Raw genomic sequence first — 18454 nt, 5'->3', positions numbered from 1 at the left:
GAGAGAAAATGATTAACTCGGCGGCCCCGCGGCCAAGCCACTCTGCCTCGTGGCCCTTTTCACCGCCGTGTTCCTCCGTCTCCGTTGATTTGTCGCCGGCATTCTCCTCAGTCTTTGGCCGATATTTCATCTTTTCCTCTGTTGACCTCGCTGAGGTTCACAAACATGAATGGCGCACAATAGGAGAGCAAAGTAAAGCGCGAAATGAAAGAATTTGGCCCCTCGGTCGGCGCCGGCTTGATTGCGTGCGGCTGCGAGCTGTTAAGTGTCATCGCTCACTCACTCACTCCTCCTCCTCCGCGCGAGTGCACGTGAACTCCGAGATTGTTTAGCCTTCTATTTTCTGTCCCCCTCCCCTCCCCAACCCCTCCCCAACAACCCCCCCGCCCCCCACTCCTCATTTTGTCATTCCATTAGCTCTACCTTCGATTTATTCTATTTTCACTTCAAAGGCTCGGATGGAACAGATGTCGTTTCAAATGTCTGTCTTCTGCCTCATTGCCTAAAAGTGAGGGCTGATTATTTTTTAATGAAAGCGGGCAAACGCGTGCCCGCGCGCGCACGCACGCTCGCTCGCATGCACACTCACAATTACCTGTAAAGCTGCAAAAAAAAAACACACAAGCAATACTCTCACATCGGCCCTAAACGAGGACGTCCGTCCGCTTCCACGCAGCACGAAGGCCATTTTGAACTTTTTCTATTCTTCTTCATCTTCTACTAAAAATGTGCTCCTGGACCTTGAATTTTGATTAGTTAATTTCACGCTGGCTGCCATACAGTGTGCGAATGCTATTTTTTCTCCCGACACTGACAGTTAAAGGGGGAAATGGTAGCCGTGGCTTAATCCCGTGATAAGCATGCATCAGATGATGGCCGACGTCTTTAAATGTCCTCAAGTTGCTGTTTGACACTCACTCAGAGGGCCCCCCCCCCCCCCCCCCCCCCGAGGTTCCGAAGACTGACTCACGCAGAATCCTAAAGTTTCTGTAAAATGCAGCCTGATTGAAACAGGAAGTGGCCTCTTTTTTGGAGGCCCCAATGAAGCAGATGAAAAGATGAAACGGGAGGAATTTGCTGCTTTCAGTCCAAGCCTCAAACACGATTTGATTTAGTGTCCATCAGCCCTCGCTAGTGCACATAAATACCTTCCATTTGACGTAATGCCGACGCGTATCATTATGCATTCTGTATGTCATGTCTTCTATTACGTGAATGGAAATTGGATTGGCTCTTTTTTTCTTCCCTCCTCTGCCTTTATGGCAACCAAGAAATCAGGTTAACTGATGTTCCAGCGATACTAATGGCAGCATCGAGCCATCAGTCCTTCCTCGCCATCCTCTTCCTCTGCCGCACCTCTCTCTCTCTCTCTTTATCTCCCTCACTCACCACTCCCTCCCTCTCCTCTCCTTCTCTGCTCCTGCGCTTGATGTGTTCTCTCCTCGGCAAAGAAGGCAATTTCCATATAGAATCACAACCAGGATCAGGTGACCTGGATTTGACTCCCAGTCTGTGCCGCACCCCCAACCCCACCCCCACAAATGAAAATGTATTTGTGTGTGTGTGAGTGTGTGTGCGTGCATTGTGCAGATGTGAGCGGCCCCGCTGCCTGGTGAAAATGCAGCGAGATTGCAGTGTGCTGTTCTTGTTCTTGTTGCTCTTGGCAAAAGCGACAGGCAGCAGAGCCGAGGGGAAATAACAGAAATGTAATTCTTTTTTTTCTCTCTTTTTAAAGTACCCTCAAAGAAAGGATTTCGGGAACTCGTTTGGATTTAACATGATAAAGATTAAAAAGATTACAACATGGAAACCAGAGATTGAAATAAACTGAAATGTCTATAAATAACATTAAATAACTGCGCCAGTCAAGCTGCTGCCGCTGGTTATTAAAAACACCAAAATACTTCAGCCGTGTGTAATAAACCTTACTCTTGCTTGAGGGTGATTTTCAGGTACACACTAAAAGGGAAAATGTGTAAATGAAGAGGTGCTTGGCTGGCAGGAATATATGTGAACTGATGAGAATAAGAAAAATATTCCTTGGTCTCGACCAGAAATATAAAGAAAAATGTCACAAGCCTCAGTTCACGCTCCATTTGGTGATGTCACCCGTGCTCTACGTGCCTAGCGAGATAATATTAATCCGTTAACAAAGGAAAAAGTCAAACAATGTGCGACACTGTGCATGGCTTCTCCTGCCACGGCTGCACTCAAACGGATTCATTTCCATCTGCTGATTTCTGACCAGCAATGTCTCTTTCTCTTTTTCTGCCCCCCCCCAGTTAAGCAACGACAAGCGGGTCGCGGCAGAAATGATGAAACCCAAACCCAAACCTCAGAAAAAGAAGAAGAAGAAGGACCCCAACGAGCCTCAGAAGCCGGTGTCGGCCTATGCGCTCTTCTTCAGAGACACCCAGGCGGCCATTAAGGGTCAGAACCCCAACGCCACCTTTGGGGACGTCTCCAAGATCGTGGCCTCCATGTGGGACAGCCTAGGAGAGGAGCAGAAGCAGGTTTGTAATATATATGTTGGCATCAGAAGTTGCAGCTCTGCAGCACAACGTGCTGTGCACCTTTGGTTTCCCGTGGTACAAAGTCCCGGCAGGACTGGATCTGCTAACAGTAATGTATGTGTGCTGTGTCAGCGAACGCTCCAGGAAAAGTACGTCGTTTACATCCCCTTTTCCTGCTAAAAGGTGCAACTCTGGTAAGCAGCCTCTTGTGATGTCACAAAGGGCACTGATACATCTGCCAGTCCGGTGACCACACACTGAGCCAGGTGTTCTAACAAGCATGTGGCTGGTACAGCAAAGCATCAGTTTTATCAGGATGCTAGAGATTGAATGGTGGAGGCTGTAAACAGAGGGCTAAATGTGCTCTGTAGATCTACAGATTTCATAAATATATACACATATACTACTACACTACCAGTCAAAAGTTTGGGTGCACCTTCTCATTTTATCGTTTTTCTTTCAATTTAATGACTATTTACATAGATTCTCACTGAAGGGATCAACACAATGAATGAATGACACATATGCAGTATTATGTAGTGAATGTGTAAAACAGTAAAAAGTGCAAGATGACATAGAAACATTTTATATTTTAATTTCTTCAAAATAGCCGCCCTTTAGATAAAACATTTTGTCCTGTGTAACAATGTTCTCTTTGCTACATAATTTCATATACATTGCTGTACATATATATATATATATATATATATATATATATATATATATACATATATAAATTTAGGATAGTTAATCATGTGAGCCGTCTTCATTTGTGTGTGAAATAAAAAAACACATTCAAGTTCTAAAAAAGGCTATTATGTTGTATTGCAACATAATACTGCATTAGTATTGTGTTACTAATGCAGTTCTTACAGGCGATCCATACATACAGTGAACAGCGTTACAGTTAACAGCATTAACTGAAGTTTGATGTGCCTCTGCGTAGTTTACCTCCTGACTTTGTTCAGCTTTCCTATCAAACAAAGAAGACGTTTTTTTAATATATATATATATACAGAGATGTGAGACTAAACACAAATGAATATGTAAAGAATGTGCAACGAGGCACCAAGCTGCGACGCACACAGCCTGCCAGAGATGAGCTTCCGTCACTGTGAAACCGCGTCCATCTGGACCGCAACACAAAAGGACACGGCGAAAAAAGCAAACAAACAAAAAAAACAAAATAAAATCACACAGGCAAACACAATGGTGCGCACACTTCCAGCTCCCACCAGTAGGTGGCATGTAAGCTGCGCCGTGTGAGAGCGCCTGTCCTGCCTCCCTGCGCCGTGTAATTACCAGAACGCGGCTGTGAGATACAGCTCACCTTAATGAGCTACTTCTTCCCTTTCTAAAGATAATCCATCCGTTTATCCCCGCTCCCCTGACTCACATAAAGAATGATTTCCCTTCTAAATTTAATTCCGGCACAGGGAAGGAGAGTAGGTGCCACTGCCACTGCCGAGCTCTCTCCGCGCGGCACAGTCCGAGACTGACAAACACTTTTTACAGGCACGAAAAGCGGTCGATATGGGGGAAATAGCAACGTGTCCTGGGAGTATTTTTAGCAGCGCGGGCGACTGATTGGGCCTCTCTCTGATTGGGCGCAAAACCGCCCGTCTTCCACTAGCTGGCGCTGCACGACCTGACGGCGGAACCTACAAAAACACCCTCAGTTGGCTCCAATGCAAATGCACTCACGAGAGCTGCGTTGCGGGGGTGGGGGGGGGGGGGGGACTTGAAGATTAGCTTCACGCGGCGCCAACAGGAAGCAGGTCCTTCAACTTCCTGCGTCCACATCGTGCATTTTCATCGGCATTCTGACAAGCGGAGCTCTGTGAAGTCTCTTTATTTATACCTCTCCTGCCATTTGGATCCTGCTCAGAATACAGAATTAGTTTGCCCACCAACCCTCCCCCCACCCCACCCCACCCGTCCTCTCCAAACGTACGCACACACACACACACACACACAGACAGAGAGAGAGAGAGAGAGAGAGAGAGACAGACATTATCATGTCGTCCTTGGATTTAGCTGAAGGGCACTCCGGCTATCCAGGAGGAGAAGACTATTGTTTTTGTTGCTGTTTTAATGTCATCCCGCAGCACAGCAGTAAAAGGTAGGAAGCGCTAATGATGACAGAGTAACAGGAGGTCAAGATGTTCTGCCTCATGGTTATTCAACTGCGAGACAGGCCGCAGTTGTTTCTTCTGCCTCCTGGAATAAGAATGAAGCCTTCGACAGTGTCCACGTACTGGTGATGTGCCTTTAATTCAAATACAGGCACCGACCGAGATCACAACTGCGCCTCTCTGAGCTCAGAGAGAGTGAGAGAGAGAGAGAGAGAGAGAGAGAGACAGAGACAGAGAGAGACAGAGAGAGAGAGAGAGAGAGAGAGAGAGAGAGAGAGAGAGAGAGAGAGAGAGAGAGACAGAGAGAGAGAGAGAGAGAGACAGAGAGAGAGAGAGAGAGACGTACACACAGAAATGTCTACTTTACTGGTTTCAACTAAATGTTTTGAGGAGGTGGGGGGGGGGGGTGTCATGTTCCAAAATGATGCACAACTAAAGCTACAATTAGTTTTAGGATGATATTGTTTCATTCAGGCCCACAGGTTGTGTTTGTTTTGCCTTCTGAATCCCTGCAACCCCTGAAGAAGCGGGTATTGAAAATGGATGGATGGATGTCTTCTGAATCAGAAGCGCAACCTTGATAGTCCCATGTAACACCATCCTAGACACTAGTGGAGCCGCCACCCCAGAATAAATTATTTTTCAAAAAATATAGATCTATATGAAATAAAGATCCACAGATCTTTATTAGATCAAAAAAAAAACTCAGCTTATTTTACACAAACCAGTTTTAGCTTCCTGCTGATGCCTGGTTGCACTTTCAGTTGTTCTGGAAAATGAGGAAAATGTTGCGGACCTCAGATTGTGCATCAAACACCAGGTTCAATGGTGTGGTTCCTAACCTGGGAGGGGTAGCCGTACCCTTTGTGACATCACAAGGAGCTGGCTTTCTGAACTGCGTATTTCAGGACACACATTTTGACTGGTTTAGCAGATAGGAAGGATGGACTTGAAGCTAGCATGCAGGCCCTGAGTGCTTCCAGCCACCAACAGGCTGACCAGACAAACATGGCTCGTTTAATTAAATCATTCTCTGAAAAGACAATAGTGTCTATTTTCTGTTGTTTTCTGTCATTACACGCAAAAAACTATTTCCATTTCCTTTGTTGAGTATGAAAATGAGTGTGACGGAATAAAAAAGAGGAGCAGCAGCTCGGCGGGCAGGAAGAGACGGTTCAGCCCTCGTCCTTCCCTCTTCTGCCTGATGGACGTGATTTTGCCTATAGCCCTTATAGTTGAGAGCCCAATTTCCCGTCACAGACAATTTACCTGCGCGCAGAGAGCCATCACATGCACATTCACATTCACATGCACATGCACATGCAAAAAAAAACAAAACCCAACAACAACAACAACAACAGGGCACATCGGCGCCCGGGAACGCCTCTCGCTTATGCAAACGCCAGCCCGTCCGTCGAAGGGCTGCAGCAGTTCTCCGCCCGGCGACCGAGGCACATTTTTTTTGTGTGTGTGTGTGTGTGTGTGTGTGTGTACACACAGCAGTAATGGCGTCCAAGCCAGTTTCAAAACAAAAGTCATGCGACGGCCGCGTCAGGATCGTAACACAATGCGCCAAATGACAACCATTCCGGAGCGTCTAATGTCGACGCTCTGAGAGGAGCGTCATTGTGGTGGTGGTGGTGGTGGGAGTGGAGGTGGAGAGGGGTGCTGGGAAAAAAAATGGAGAGAGGGAGAGAAGTTCCAGTTCATTTCTCTGAGGTGGATTGGAATGGAAATGATGTGCGGCGACAATAGAGGGAGACACATTGAGATAAGAGAGTTTTAGTTCTCTGATGAGGAAATAGAGATGTTCTGTGCCATTGGCTCTGATGGAAAGGGAGACATTAAGGACGTGCGTGTGTGTGTGTGTGCGTGTACGTGTGTGTGTGTGTGTGTGCTGCCTGTCTGTTTGAAATAGCATTAGCTGAAAGGTCGACGGCGTGTTATTTTTTGAGGGACAGATGTCGTTTTGCACGTGCGTGCGTCCGAAGCTTCTTGTTTTGATTTGTTTTTATGATGATTTTTTTTTCTCTCTCTCTCTCTCTCTCTCTCTCTCTCTCTCCCTCTCTCTCTCACTCCCCTCCCCATCTCCCTCCCTCTCTCTTCACAGGCCTACAAGAGGAAAACAGAGGCGGCTAAGAAAGAGTACCTGAAAGCCTTGGCTGCGTACCGAGCCAGTCTGGTTTCCAAGGTAACACTTATGACACGCAGGGCCGCGGCTCAGGCTCATGATGGATTGGACGGAAAATCCCTGCTAATGGTCTGGGCGGGGCTTCATCAGGGATGAGGGTGGTGGTGGTGGTGGTGGAGGACGAGGAGGGGGGAGAGGAGGAGTCGGTCTGGCCGGGGGGGAGGGGCATTTAATGCAAGGAGATAAATAAATAATAAAGGCCATATTTGGAACAATACCTGATTTCCATAGGGTGCAGATGTTGGTAGAGGGGGGAGGGGGAGGGGCGGGGGAGGGGAGTCGGCAGTTGGTATGGTGATGGGGTTGGGGGAGGGGTCACCCAGCGGAAAACTGGGGGTGGGGGGTGTTGGGGGGGCGACGATTCCTCCACACCGCCGCCTTTCAACTGTAAACAGACAGCAGCAGCAGCAGCAGCAGCAGCAGCATCACACTCAATAGTTGTGTCTCCTGCCGGTCAACCCAGACGAAGGGCCGCGTCCTCTTCCGCCATTTGCGGCCGACGTGCTAATGCAGATTTATGAGCCCAACCTATTTTTTTTTTTTTTTTACCCCCTACCAAAGAAAAAGCCAACAGTGATGGCATCTTGCACTGTACACAGCAGGCGTGGTGGCGACAGCGGAGGGGAAGGGGAGGGGGGGGGGCAGGAGGGGAAAAGGGAAGGAATGCGGCTGCATTGTTTAGTGCCGTCTTGTATTAACAATACACAATGCAGCGTGGGGAAGATTCCTTTTGTCATTCCATTTGTTCTGCAGGCAAACAGCCTCATTTCTCTGCTTGGGCACCTGCACGCGCACATGCGTGCGTGTGTGTGTGCGTGCGCGCGAGTGCCTCTCCTCTCCCCATCTATCTGTCAAGGTGTCTATTGATCATTATCTCGGCCTCAGCTCTATTCATACAAATGGGCTCCATTACCTTCTAATCAACACTGATGGCTGGAGATGAGCAATGTGACAGCTCATCATCGGGGACCTGCAGAGGCTGCAGTGTGTGTATTGTTGGGGGGGGGGGGGGGGTACCTGCTTGGTGTGCAAAATGAGGTGGCGAGGGGAGGGGGGGGGGGATTTTGGATGCAGTTTGTCGTCCCTGTTTTCACCTTCGACCGCGTGCCACCCACCTGGACTGAGAGCAGGACTGAAGAAACAGATGCACACTGCTCTCACTCACAGGGGGAGATTTGCTGTTGGGGGAGTCAGCGGTTCAGCTGCAGTAGATATGGAGAAGCTAGCAGCGTCCAATTAGAGGGAGGAGGTTTCAAGGTTGTCTGTATAATGTTTACCTTGTGCAAAGTAACCAACCCGCTTGCCTGCAGAGATGTGGAAAATCAGGAAAGACTGCAGTGCATTCAGGGGCCTTTAACTCCGGCCTCGGGTAGTTCATGTATTTATTAGATTTTTTTTTTCCCCACTTAGTGCAGTTCGTCAGATGTCAATCACAAAAAAATGGCACCAGGCCGTCTATGTTCTGGAGGAATATCACATTTCTGCAATGAGCCAAGAGGAGAGAGCTCAGGCTACATTTTCCAAGACGGATCCAGCCAATGAGTGATGCGAATGTTTTTTTGTGTGTTGGTGTATTTTGGTTTGATTTCACCAACTCATCAGCAGATTTGGACCAGAGCAGCTTGTGCGATCTGAAAAAGAACCAAAATGAATGAAAAAAAAAAAAAAAAAAAAATGCATCAGTGCATGATTTTTAGAGTTTTATATTTGCACCAGCTGAAGCTGAAACTCAGCTAAGTTAATTTCCCCCCGGGGGTTAAAAAAAAAAAAAGCAATGTGTCATGTTCAGCAAAAATGGTTCAAGAATTCACTCAGGAAGTCTCATAGCCTTGGAATCCTCCTTCAAGAAATACAAATCAACGCTTCAGCCTAGAATTTGCCTTGATTGGAAACGTTGTTGTCTCATTGTTGTGTGACCTAACAGTCGTCTCCTGCGTCCGCAGACCTACAACGACCCCGAACCAAAAAGTGCCCAGCAGACAAGTCAGCCCTCCCACCTGCTGCCCCCCAAGCAGCCCCTGTACAGCGTGCCCCCCCAGCCCTCCTCGCCCTACCTGGGCCCGCCGGGCTCCTTCCCGCTGTCGGAGCTGCAGAGCTACGCGGGGCCGCGGGGCCACGGCCTGGCCCCGGCCCTCAGCCAGTCCCAGATGCTGCCGCCCAGCATGAGTGCCTCTCCCCCGGCCCCCTTCCAGATCAGCCCGCCTCTGCACCCCCACGCCCAGCTCTCCCTGCACCAGAGCTCCCTGCTCAACCAGCCAATCCGCATGCAGCAGTCGCAGCCAATCATCTCACACCAAATGGGGCTCCAGGCGTCTCTGCATTCCCCGCCGCTCAGCCAGCAGGTTGGTCCCACTCGCCCGCTCAAAGAACCTGCGCCATGTCAGCGTCGGGAAAGTTTTTCTGCTGTTGTTTTGTTTTGGTAATCCAACATTGACTGATTTGTATTAAATTAAATCCTGACTCTTTTAGCTTCCTTCATCGATTAAAAACCGAGTTTGCCCTCATTTTGTCCCGCAATGTGAACAGAAAGCCTTTTAGCATTTTATTTCTAACAAGGGGGGCCTTTTAGCTAATTTGGCAACAAACAAAAAAAAGAAAACAAGAAAAAACCAGGCTGTTAGAGAGCAGCCTGGTTTATCAGCGAAGCAAACATTTTAAGCCATTTCCTCTGATTGTAATATGGCCAATCCAGCGAGGAATTGCATTAAGTCTGATTTGAAGTGCGCTGTTAATCACAACAGCCGAGTTTTAACTGGCACTTCGTAGATTAGCGTCGTTAACTGGCTTTCCATCTTCCCCACGTTTGTGGGCAGTTTTTGAGTTGGACGGTGTTAAAGGAATTCACGAGCCTTGTGTCTAGCAAATGAGATACAGATTCTTAAAATGGGAAAATATTCCAGTGTGCTGTTTAATATGATAAAGTTTAATTGGTTTTGTAGTTTCTAGCTAACTTAGCTCTCTGAGTTCAGCCCTGATACAGAGTGCTTAAACGCTCCCCTTCTTCACCCTGCAGGGATTCTCCCATATCCAGGCTGAGTACCAGAACAGTGTTGGAGGCTCCCAGTCTCCTGGGGCCCCCAACCCAGTGCACGGCCAGAACCCCGAGTGGGACAGCGAGTACTGCAATAGGGACTGCGGACCCAACCACTGCGGGTGAGTCAGTGATGTGTTGCAGCGGTTGCTGTCGTAAACAAACAAGAAGAAAAATTCCGTTGCGTTAGCAGCGATATGAAAAACAAACCAAAACCTTGGCTTGCGTAAATCCGATCTGCGGCGATGAGATTCTGGAGAATGCCAGCCAGTCGTCAGCGGCTCCTCGATTTTTTTTGTGCAAATGAGTTTCGCTAAACTGCTTCATTTTCACACCCAGAGACTCGCATTGTATTAATGATAAACTGTGATTTCTGCGCTAAGGCGAGAGCGTCTCCTTGAAATTGAAATGAGTTCTGCAGTTCGCAGAACAGCACCGTGGTGGAGAGAGGAGGAAAAAAAGTGTGACATCCAATTAAGATGCCCTGAGTTTTCACTCAGCTCACGCTGTCTCATTGAATCAAGCAGCTGCTGGAGCAACGTCTCGCACCTGAATCTCTGTGCCGCTCCTGCGGCGGCTGCGGCTCACACGCCGCTGCGCTCAGACTCGGAGCTGATTGGCCTGAATGCTAACCGGGGCGTCGGCCGGGTCACATGATCTCTGATCTCTCAATCGCCTCTGAAGTCTCAGCTCCAGAGAGAAAGAATAGAAAAGGCTCTGCCTGCTCTCCCTTAATTTGTGGTTTTGGGCAGGCAGCCAGTTAAATTGAGCAGACCTTTTCTTGATATTTACTATTCATCTGCAAATTTCGGGCTTTTCCGCAGCACACAGCTAGCGCTGGCCCGCTCCGTCTCCTCCTCTAGCCAAGATTCTATAATCTCGTCAGGATTTATTGGTGAAATGTGGGAAGAGTGTAAAAGGCATGGTAATCACACACATATTAATCCGTCTCCTCTCTCCCTCAGCAGTGGTATGGGAGCTCGGGACAAGCCTCTCTACCTCACTTGAAGTTGAAAGAGCTCCTGATGTAAGTCTCCAGAGAGCTTTCCAACGTAACATCATCGATGTATCAGCTTCTACACCATTCTCTCTGTTTTTTTTCTTCTTCTTCTTCTTCTTCTTCTTCTTCTACTTTTTTTTTTTTTTTTTCATTTTGTGTGTGACGGATTGCGAAAATCCCAAAGACCGCTACAGTAACTTCACCTATTTGCCAAGCACTTAGATGGGCCAGAAGCCTGGGGCACTTGTGTTGCTTTTTTTTTTTCTTTTTCTTTTTCTTTTTTAAACCAATGAACCTACTGGGAAGGTTTTTTGTGTGAGGGCAGGGCAGTGAGCTTTGAGCTCATGCCAACATACTGGAAATGAGGACCAAAAAATGTCTTCTTACTTTGTTTTCGGGTTGAATTCTCCTTTTTTTTTTTTTTTTTTTGAAAAAAAAAAAAAAAGATGCTTTCTCTGGTCTTCGCTCCATTACTGGACTGCCCTCATCGGGGAGATGAAATGCTCTAAGCATGCTCCGAGCGGAGGGGTGTCGGCTAGAAAGGCAGAAACTAGAAACTGTAGTCTCCTCAGAAGGGATGGATGTACCCGAGGACTGGATGAATCACCCAGGCATGAGTGATAGCAAAGAGAAATTTGAATAAAGATAATCACAGATATGTAAATCATCCCCGCCCGTAGAAGAGGAGCCCGTCATCGTTTCCTTTCTTTTCTCACAGCGTGATTGTAAATATCACCAAAATGAATCCTTCTTATGTGTGTATTTAGCTGCAGTCCCTTGCTGTTCTTGTTATTTTTTTTTATTTTTAAAAAAAGAAACATTTTCACCATTTTTATTTCTGTGATTTCCATGCAAGCGGACTCAGTCAAGGGAACATGCACACACTAAAAGTTGTGTTGAAACTGTGTTCACCCGCGCTTGTCGCTCTCTAAAAGCAAAGAGAGAAAAAGAGAGCGAAGAGCTTTGGCTCCTCGCCAGAGGGGGGCGCTCTCTTCACGTGACCTCAGGACGTTACTGAACTGTAGAGGTCCAAGATTGATACCTCTCCTTTTAGCTTCTCCTCCTGTTCGGTAAGGACCGCCTCCCACCTGTAACCCCACCCATCCCCACGCCCCTCTAGTCCCAACACCACTTGTACAGGTGAATTTAAAAAAAAGTTGCTAAATGTGAAATGTTACTAAAGGAAAAAAAAATAACAGTGGGTTTTAAAGTTTTTGACTAGTTTTATTAGGTGTTTTAGAGTTGTGTTGAACTCATCTTTATCATTTTTGTGAATAAAAAAAAAAAATCAGATTTTCTTTGTTTTGTTTGTTTTCTCTTTATTTTTTCACTGTAGCAGGATTTTGTGTTTTTGGACCAGCAGTCATGGGGGTAGATATTTTGATTTCTTTTTGTGTATAAACCTGCCAAATGTACTTCTTTAATTTGTAAAGCCAGTGATGAGAGAACCCATTCTGTTTTGTTGAATATCATATGTTTTACAATATGGTCATTCTATTTAATTTGATTGCAGGTTTTACATCTATTTATGAATGATATGAAGTGACATTTTGGCTAATTTTCATCAGGGTGCATTATTATTATTATTATTATTATTATTATTATTATCATTATTATCATTATTATTATTATTGATAATATAATAATTATTATTATTATTGATCAAATACCATGATTATTTAGAATAATGAAGATTTTCTTTCAGAAATTGTCATCGGTGCGACCCTGCACCAGCATTAGCTTCATTTTGTGTCACAAATACTTTTTTTTTTTGTTTTCTTTTGTCCGTAATAAAATGTTTAAAGTGGAGAGATGTGTTGTGCTTGTCTTTTCTCATTTATACGTATGTATAAATCCACATCCGCATGCATTGGTCGTGGCAGGAGCAGAACCTAAGCCTTTAAAACACAGCTTACTGCCTGTCTGAGGTTAATTGGCAGAAATGATGTCCGGTACTAAACCTGGCACCTTCGCCTAATGAACTTCAGCCTGTCTTTGCTGGGGTTTTTTTTCTGTCCAATACTCGAGTCATGATCAATACGGCGTATCAAGCAGCATCTTTCTGCCCCCTGGTCATGTTTTTTGGCTAAGGTGCGATGATGAAACTGTAAGCAGAGACAGTTCCAGAGGAATACCTGAGATGGAAGAAAAAGGGGCCTTTTACTTATGAATTTCACAGCAGAATAGAAATCCATCATCCCCCCCCCCCCCCAACCCAACCCAACCCTCCTCCCGACACACACACACACACACACACACACCGCGCCCCAACCCCTTTCTGTCTGCCTACATCATGGTAGTGATGCCGACGACGACGACACAGTGCCCCCTAGAGGTGAGTGATACAAATTACCATCCTGCTCTGCTCTCTGTTCATTTCAACCGCGCCAAGATAATGGGCCCGAGGAATGCGCATGCGTGTCAGTTAGAACGCGCTGCCAAAGGTCTGTCAGACGTCGTTCAGGAAGAGTGGAGGCTTGAGGACAGTATTAGGAGTGTCCAAAAATAACAAATCAAATCAGGAAACTCTGAAAACCCACCTCGTGTCGGTCAACAAATTAAGCCTTGGGTTCAGCCGGAAGCTGAGGGAGAAAACCTGGTTCGGTGTTTAACACGGGTGTTTAACACAAACGAAAAGAAAAGAAAAGGCGCTTGACGTCAAAGTTTTTAGGTGGCTGCTGTCTACAGAGGTGGAAGACTTTGGCGTTGTTAGTCCTCTACTACCACCTGCTGGTGACAGCTGATACTGCTGGAAACAACCATTTAGCAGAAAGCGCTCTTGTACTTCCGCATCTGCAGAATATTTAGCCATCTATTGACTGCACCCTGCCAAGCGCTGCGTGCTTGCTTAGCGTTTCAGCTCGGTCTGCCTAGATGGAACAAACCCTGGGCTGGAGTCGTTGTCACTAATCACTGAGAGACGTCAGTGACGTGGACAGATGTTACTGAAGTAGTACAAACTGCAGGGTAAACAAAAACAAACTGAATAAGCCAATTTACACAATTATTGTGACGTAGACAAAGGTAATTGTATGTAAAAGCTTGTCGAATTCCACAATTTCCACAGGATAATGTATTTTTCAAGACAATTTGGAAATATATTTAAACATTCATTCAGCCATCTTCTATACCCGCTTATTCCTGTTCAGGGCCACAGCCAGGGCTCTGCTGGAGCCTCTCCCAGCTGTCTGAGGGCGAAGGCAGGGTGACACCCTGGACAAGTCGCCAGTTCATCACAGATATATTTAAAAATGAAAAACTTATTTATTTCTGTGTATATCTATTTACTTCATGATTCTCTTTGGCCAAAATTAATTGGATGGCTTTGAGTCTAAATAAACTGAATATCTGCTATACACATGCCATTGCCATAAAAACAAAAATAAAAATTGAAATATCTTTGTATCTTAGTATCTTTGTTTTCTTTCCTTCTGGTGCTGCCACCACTCGATGAACCTCGGTAATGCACCAGGATGGCTGCCGTTCTTTTGAGTTTTGTTGCTGTTGCTGTTTACATTTGTTATATTTCATGAAATAATCATTTTATAATTATTTTTTAATGTAAAGGGCTTAGAAGTTTACAAGTGTCTATGAAAAAAAAAAAGAATCCTGGAACATTTGTTTTTTTTTTGTTTTTTTTAGAAGAAGTTGAGTTGCCTAAAGCAGGAATTGAACGTGGGTCTCCCACTCCCATGAGTGGTCTCACCCACTAATCAATCCACCCCGCTTTACATTGGACTGCAGAGCAATGTCGGTAGTTCAATAATTGGTTGATAGGGGGAAAAAATGCTCAACCAGTTTTTTCAAGCAGGAATGGAACCCAGATGTCCCACGTCACAGGCAGTATAGCCTAACATGATGAGTCAAAGATATAGAATAATCTCTGAAGAATCAATATTAAAGTCAGTCTTCAAAAGCACCTAAAGTGTTGAAGCAATGAAGCCCTCACACCTCTTCAGCTCTCAGAGTTGAAGACGGCCTGCTGGTGAGCAACACCGACTCCAGTTGTTCTCAACTGCTTACACACTTTTTCTGAAAGCACGCATCATACTCTCAGAACTTTAGACACAAATGAAAAACACACACACACAACGGGCAAAACCTCACAACGTGCCTGCAAAATTAAACTTTACATTAAAAACAATGTTATTTTTTCTCTCAAAATGGTATTTGGTTTTCAAACGGCACCATCGTATGGATAGAATATGTATAAGAACCAGTTGAAAACTGATGTGCTCAATGTAAAACACTGTGTCAGTGTGCATAGTAGGGCAATGAACTATAGAACTTTGAAAGACTGTGTTCCTTTTCTTCATGAAACGTGTGCAGAGAATTGTGTGTAGTGTTTTGAAAAAGTGTGTTTTAAAAGTTGAGTGGAAAGCAGGAATTGTGCTTGTAGTTTAGCGGAATTAGTTTAGGAGGGATGAGTTACATGTTGTGGTCTTTGTGTCTCAAGTAGCAGGATTTGTGTGTAAACAATTGAGGAAAAACTGTAATCAGCCCAAAACATGCAGGGGAAGGAAAAGCAGAAAAGGGAACAAAACCTCAACACATCTGAAAATCAGGAATAAAGTCATACACCCCATACACTGCTGTTTTTATCGTGGGCCAAAAAAAAAAAAAAATGAAAGGTCCGATATCAGCCCGAAACCTGCTGGGAAGACCATTCAATGAAAGTTTGACGTGGAATAAGAGTATCAGAACACAAAATCTCAACATGTCCGAAAATCAGGAAAAAGTCATACAATAACAACTGTCGTTCTTTAGTCTGGTGCCAACAATCTAAAAGTCTGAGATCGGCCCGAAGGTATCCACCTGTCTCGTAAGATGACTGCAGAGCACCTCACATGTAGATGGAAACAAATTCTTGGGTAAAGTTCAGTGGCCTCAAGCCGGAATTGAGCGCTGGTCTCCCGCACCACAGTCAGTACAGTAGTCTAACCCACTGAGCTATACGCTGCTCTTGATTGAGGACTGCAGAGGTACTTACACTGAACAAAAATATAAATGCAACACTTTAGTTTTTGCTCCCATTTTTCATGAGCTGAACTTAGAGATCTAAAACTTTGTCTATATGTACACTCAAAATAATTATTTTTTCTCAAATATTGTTCAAAAATCTGAGATTTAAATCTAAGATTATCTGAGATGATCCATCCCACTTCACCTGTGGCACATCAAGACGCTGATTAGACAGTATGGTTATCGCACAGGTGTACCTTACCTTAAAAGGCCACTCCGAAATGTGCAGTTTTATCACACAGCACAATGCCACAGATGTCACAAGTTTTGAGGGAGCGTGCAATCGGCTTGCTGACTGCAGGAGCGTCCACCAGAGATGTTGCCCGTGAATTGAACGTTCATTTCTCTACCATAAGTCGTCTCCAAAGGTGTTTCAGAGAATTTGGCAGTACATCCAACCGGCCTCGCAACCACAGACCACGTGTAACCACAGCAGCCCATGACTTCCACATCCAGCATGTTCACCTCCCAGATGGTCTGAGACCAGCCACCCGGACAGCAGCTGACACAATTGGTTTGCACAACCAAAGAATTTCTGCACAAACTGTCAGAAAGTGTCTCAGGGAAGTTCGTCTGCATGCTTGTTGTTCTAATCGGGGTCTCAACCTGACTGCAGTTTGTCATCGTAACCGACTTGAGTGGGCACACGCTCACATTCGATGGTGTCTGGCACGTTGGAGAAGTGTGAAGTTTTCACTGTGCAGGGCAGCTGGCAGACTGCGTGTGTGTTGCCGTGTGGGTGAGCGGTTTGCTCATGTGAACGTTGTGGATCGCGCGGCTGCAAATTGATTGATGGACTAATGGGCGTGTTCCCAATTACTGTGGGTCTCTCTTAGGTGTGTTTGTCATGTGACCGCGACATGTGATTTCCTATTCAAGCTGCACCTGCGCCAATAAACGACTGATTGAATGTTCTCACCACATCCTGACCCACTGGGCATGTTTGAGATACTTTGGGTCTGCGTGCACGACAGCGCGCTCCAGCTGCTGCCAATATCCACAGCCATTGAAGAGAGTGGACCATCAATCCTCAGGCCACGATCAACAACCTGAGCAACTCTATGCAAAGGAGATGCCCACTGCGTGAGGCAAATGGTGTTCACACCAGATACTGACTCGTTTTCTAATGTCTAATCAGCATCTTGATATGCCACACCTGTAAAGCGGGATGGATTATATCAGATAATCTCCCATTTGTGAATAACATTTGAGAGAAATGGTTATTTTGAGTATATAGAAGAAGTTTTAGAGCTTTGAATTCCGTTCATGAAAAATGGGAGCAAAAAAAAAAAAATCCTGCTTCAGCCTGAATATGGAACAAGCAAAGCTTATTCCTTACAATCAATAACTTCATACTGCACACATGCAAAATCGAATTTTGAATTTAAAAAAAAAACATCAACACATCAAAATAAATAAAATGTAAATAAAAATTGTATGTCTCTTTTTATATTTGCAGCCTTCTGATTTAAATTTCAGCAATAACCTTTTTCCACGGACTATTAATGCATTTAAAAATAAAATAACAACGATAAACCCATTAAGTCATAATAATATCCTTCAATGAACGCTCTGTGCTGACGTGCCAAAGTAGCAGCAGAGCATTCAGGGATTTGTAGTGTTAGCAGAACATGTATAACCCCGGCGGGCCAGCTCTAGTAGTGATTTTGTATTGCCTCGGGGGCCAAATATAATTACACTGGGGGCCAAGTTTGGCCCATGGGCCAGAGTTTGACACCTACGCTATGGATTGTCATTTTTTTCAAAAAAATAAAAATAAAATAAAATAAAACAAAAAAATAGAAGTTCCGTAAGAACACTAACCCAACCCCAACCAAATGTTGCGTAACATTATAATGAGTTTTGAAGTAAAGCGTTTGACTAACCCTAACCCCGCACATCTGTCTAATCTGCCATCCCTCATATTGTCTTCAACTGCTGCTGACACTGTTTACATCAGTCCTGGTCAGCCCTTTTCATTTCCTCTGCAGGCGGATATGAATTCTCTGATCAGTGAGTGACATCACTCGCATTGTCGTCTCCCAGCCAACGAAGAAGACGGGGGCCAAACAGCAGGGGAAGACACATTTCCGCTAAAAAAAAAAAAAAAAAAAAAAAAAAAAAAAAGAGCCGTTGCTTGAGAGGATGAGGTTGATGGGACTGATAGAGAAAACATCCTGCAGCCTCTGTGTGAGAGTAATTCATGCAGATGTCCTGGATGATATGATGGACGCTGCACTGACAGATGGAAATGCGCTGTTGTTCGCTTTACACAACACAAACAACCAGACAAGCATTTTTTGTATTGGTTTTATGACTGTTGCATGTACAACAACTGCTTTCTGTAATTGAAAATGTCATTTAAGGATTCCTCTTTTTAAATGAACCATCCGTAGGCAATGAGAGGTATTTTTTAATTCATATACACAAATTGATACAGCATGATGGGCAAATGATAAACTGTATCCAAGCCTTTCTGGGGAAAAGAACCCATATGCTTCTGATTTCCATCTGACTTAATTGAGGTTAGGTCAGAAATGTTAGCAGGAGCGGTTACAACAA

The 18454-nt window shown here is 45.1% G+C and overlaps 1 protein-coding gene across 4 annotated transcripts in view; it reads left to right on the top strand.

Moving 5' to 3' along the window:
• Nucleotides 1-12679, top strand: part of LOC142898987 (TOX high mobility group box family member 2-like) — a 117707-nt gene extending 105028 nt beyond the window's left edge. For 3 of the 4 annotated variants that reach the window (XM_076042332.1, XM_076042327.1, XM_076042331.1), the window contains 5 exons: nucleotides 2283-2513; nucleotides 6759-6839; nucleotides 8783-9181; nucleotides 9853-9992; nucleotides 10836-12679. In XM_076042332.1, coding sequence (XP_075898447.1) covers nucleotides 2283-2513; nucleotides 6759-6839; nucleotides 8783-9181; nucleotides 9853-9992; nucleotides 10836-10878 — 894 coding nt within the window. In that variant the 3' untranslated portion in view covers nucleotides 10879-12679. The remainder of the gene's footprint in view (nucleotides 1-2282; nucleotides 2514-6758; nucleotides 6840-8782; nucleotides 9182-9852; nucleotides 9993-10835) is intronic. The other variant, XM_076042330.1, reaches the window with a different exon arrangement.
• Nucleotides 12680-18454: the final 5775 nt, after the last annotated feature.

The sequence above is a fragment of the Nelusetta ayraudi genome, unplaced genomic scaffold (assembly GCF_046127955.1).
Source record: "Nelusetta ayraudi isolate G7.1 ecotype Tasmania unplaced genomic scaffold, CSIRO-AGI_Nayr_v1 ptg000070l, whole genome shotgun sequence".
In the NCBI taxonomy this organism is placed as follows: domain Eukaryota; kingdom Metazoa; phylum Chordata; class Actinopteri; order Tetraodontiformes; family Monacanthidae; genus Nelusetta; species Nelusetta ayraudi.
The sequence above is the reverse complement of the archived record's forward strand: the minus strand, read 5'-3'. Positions and strand labels throughout refer to the sequence as shown.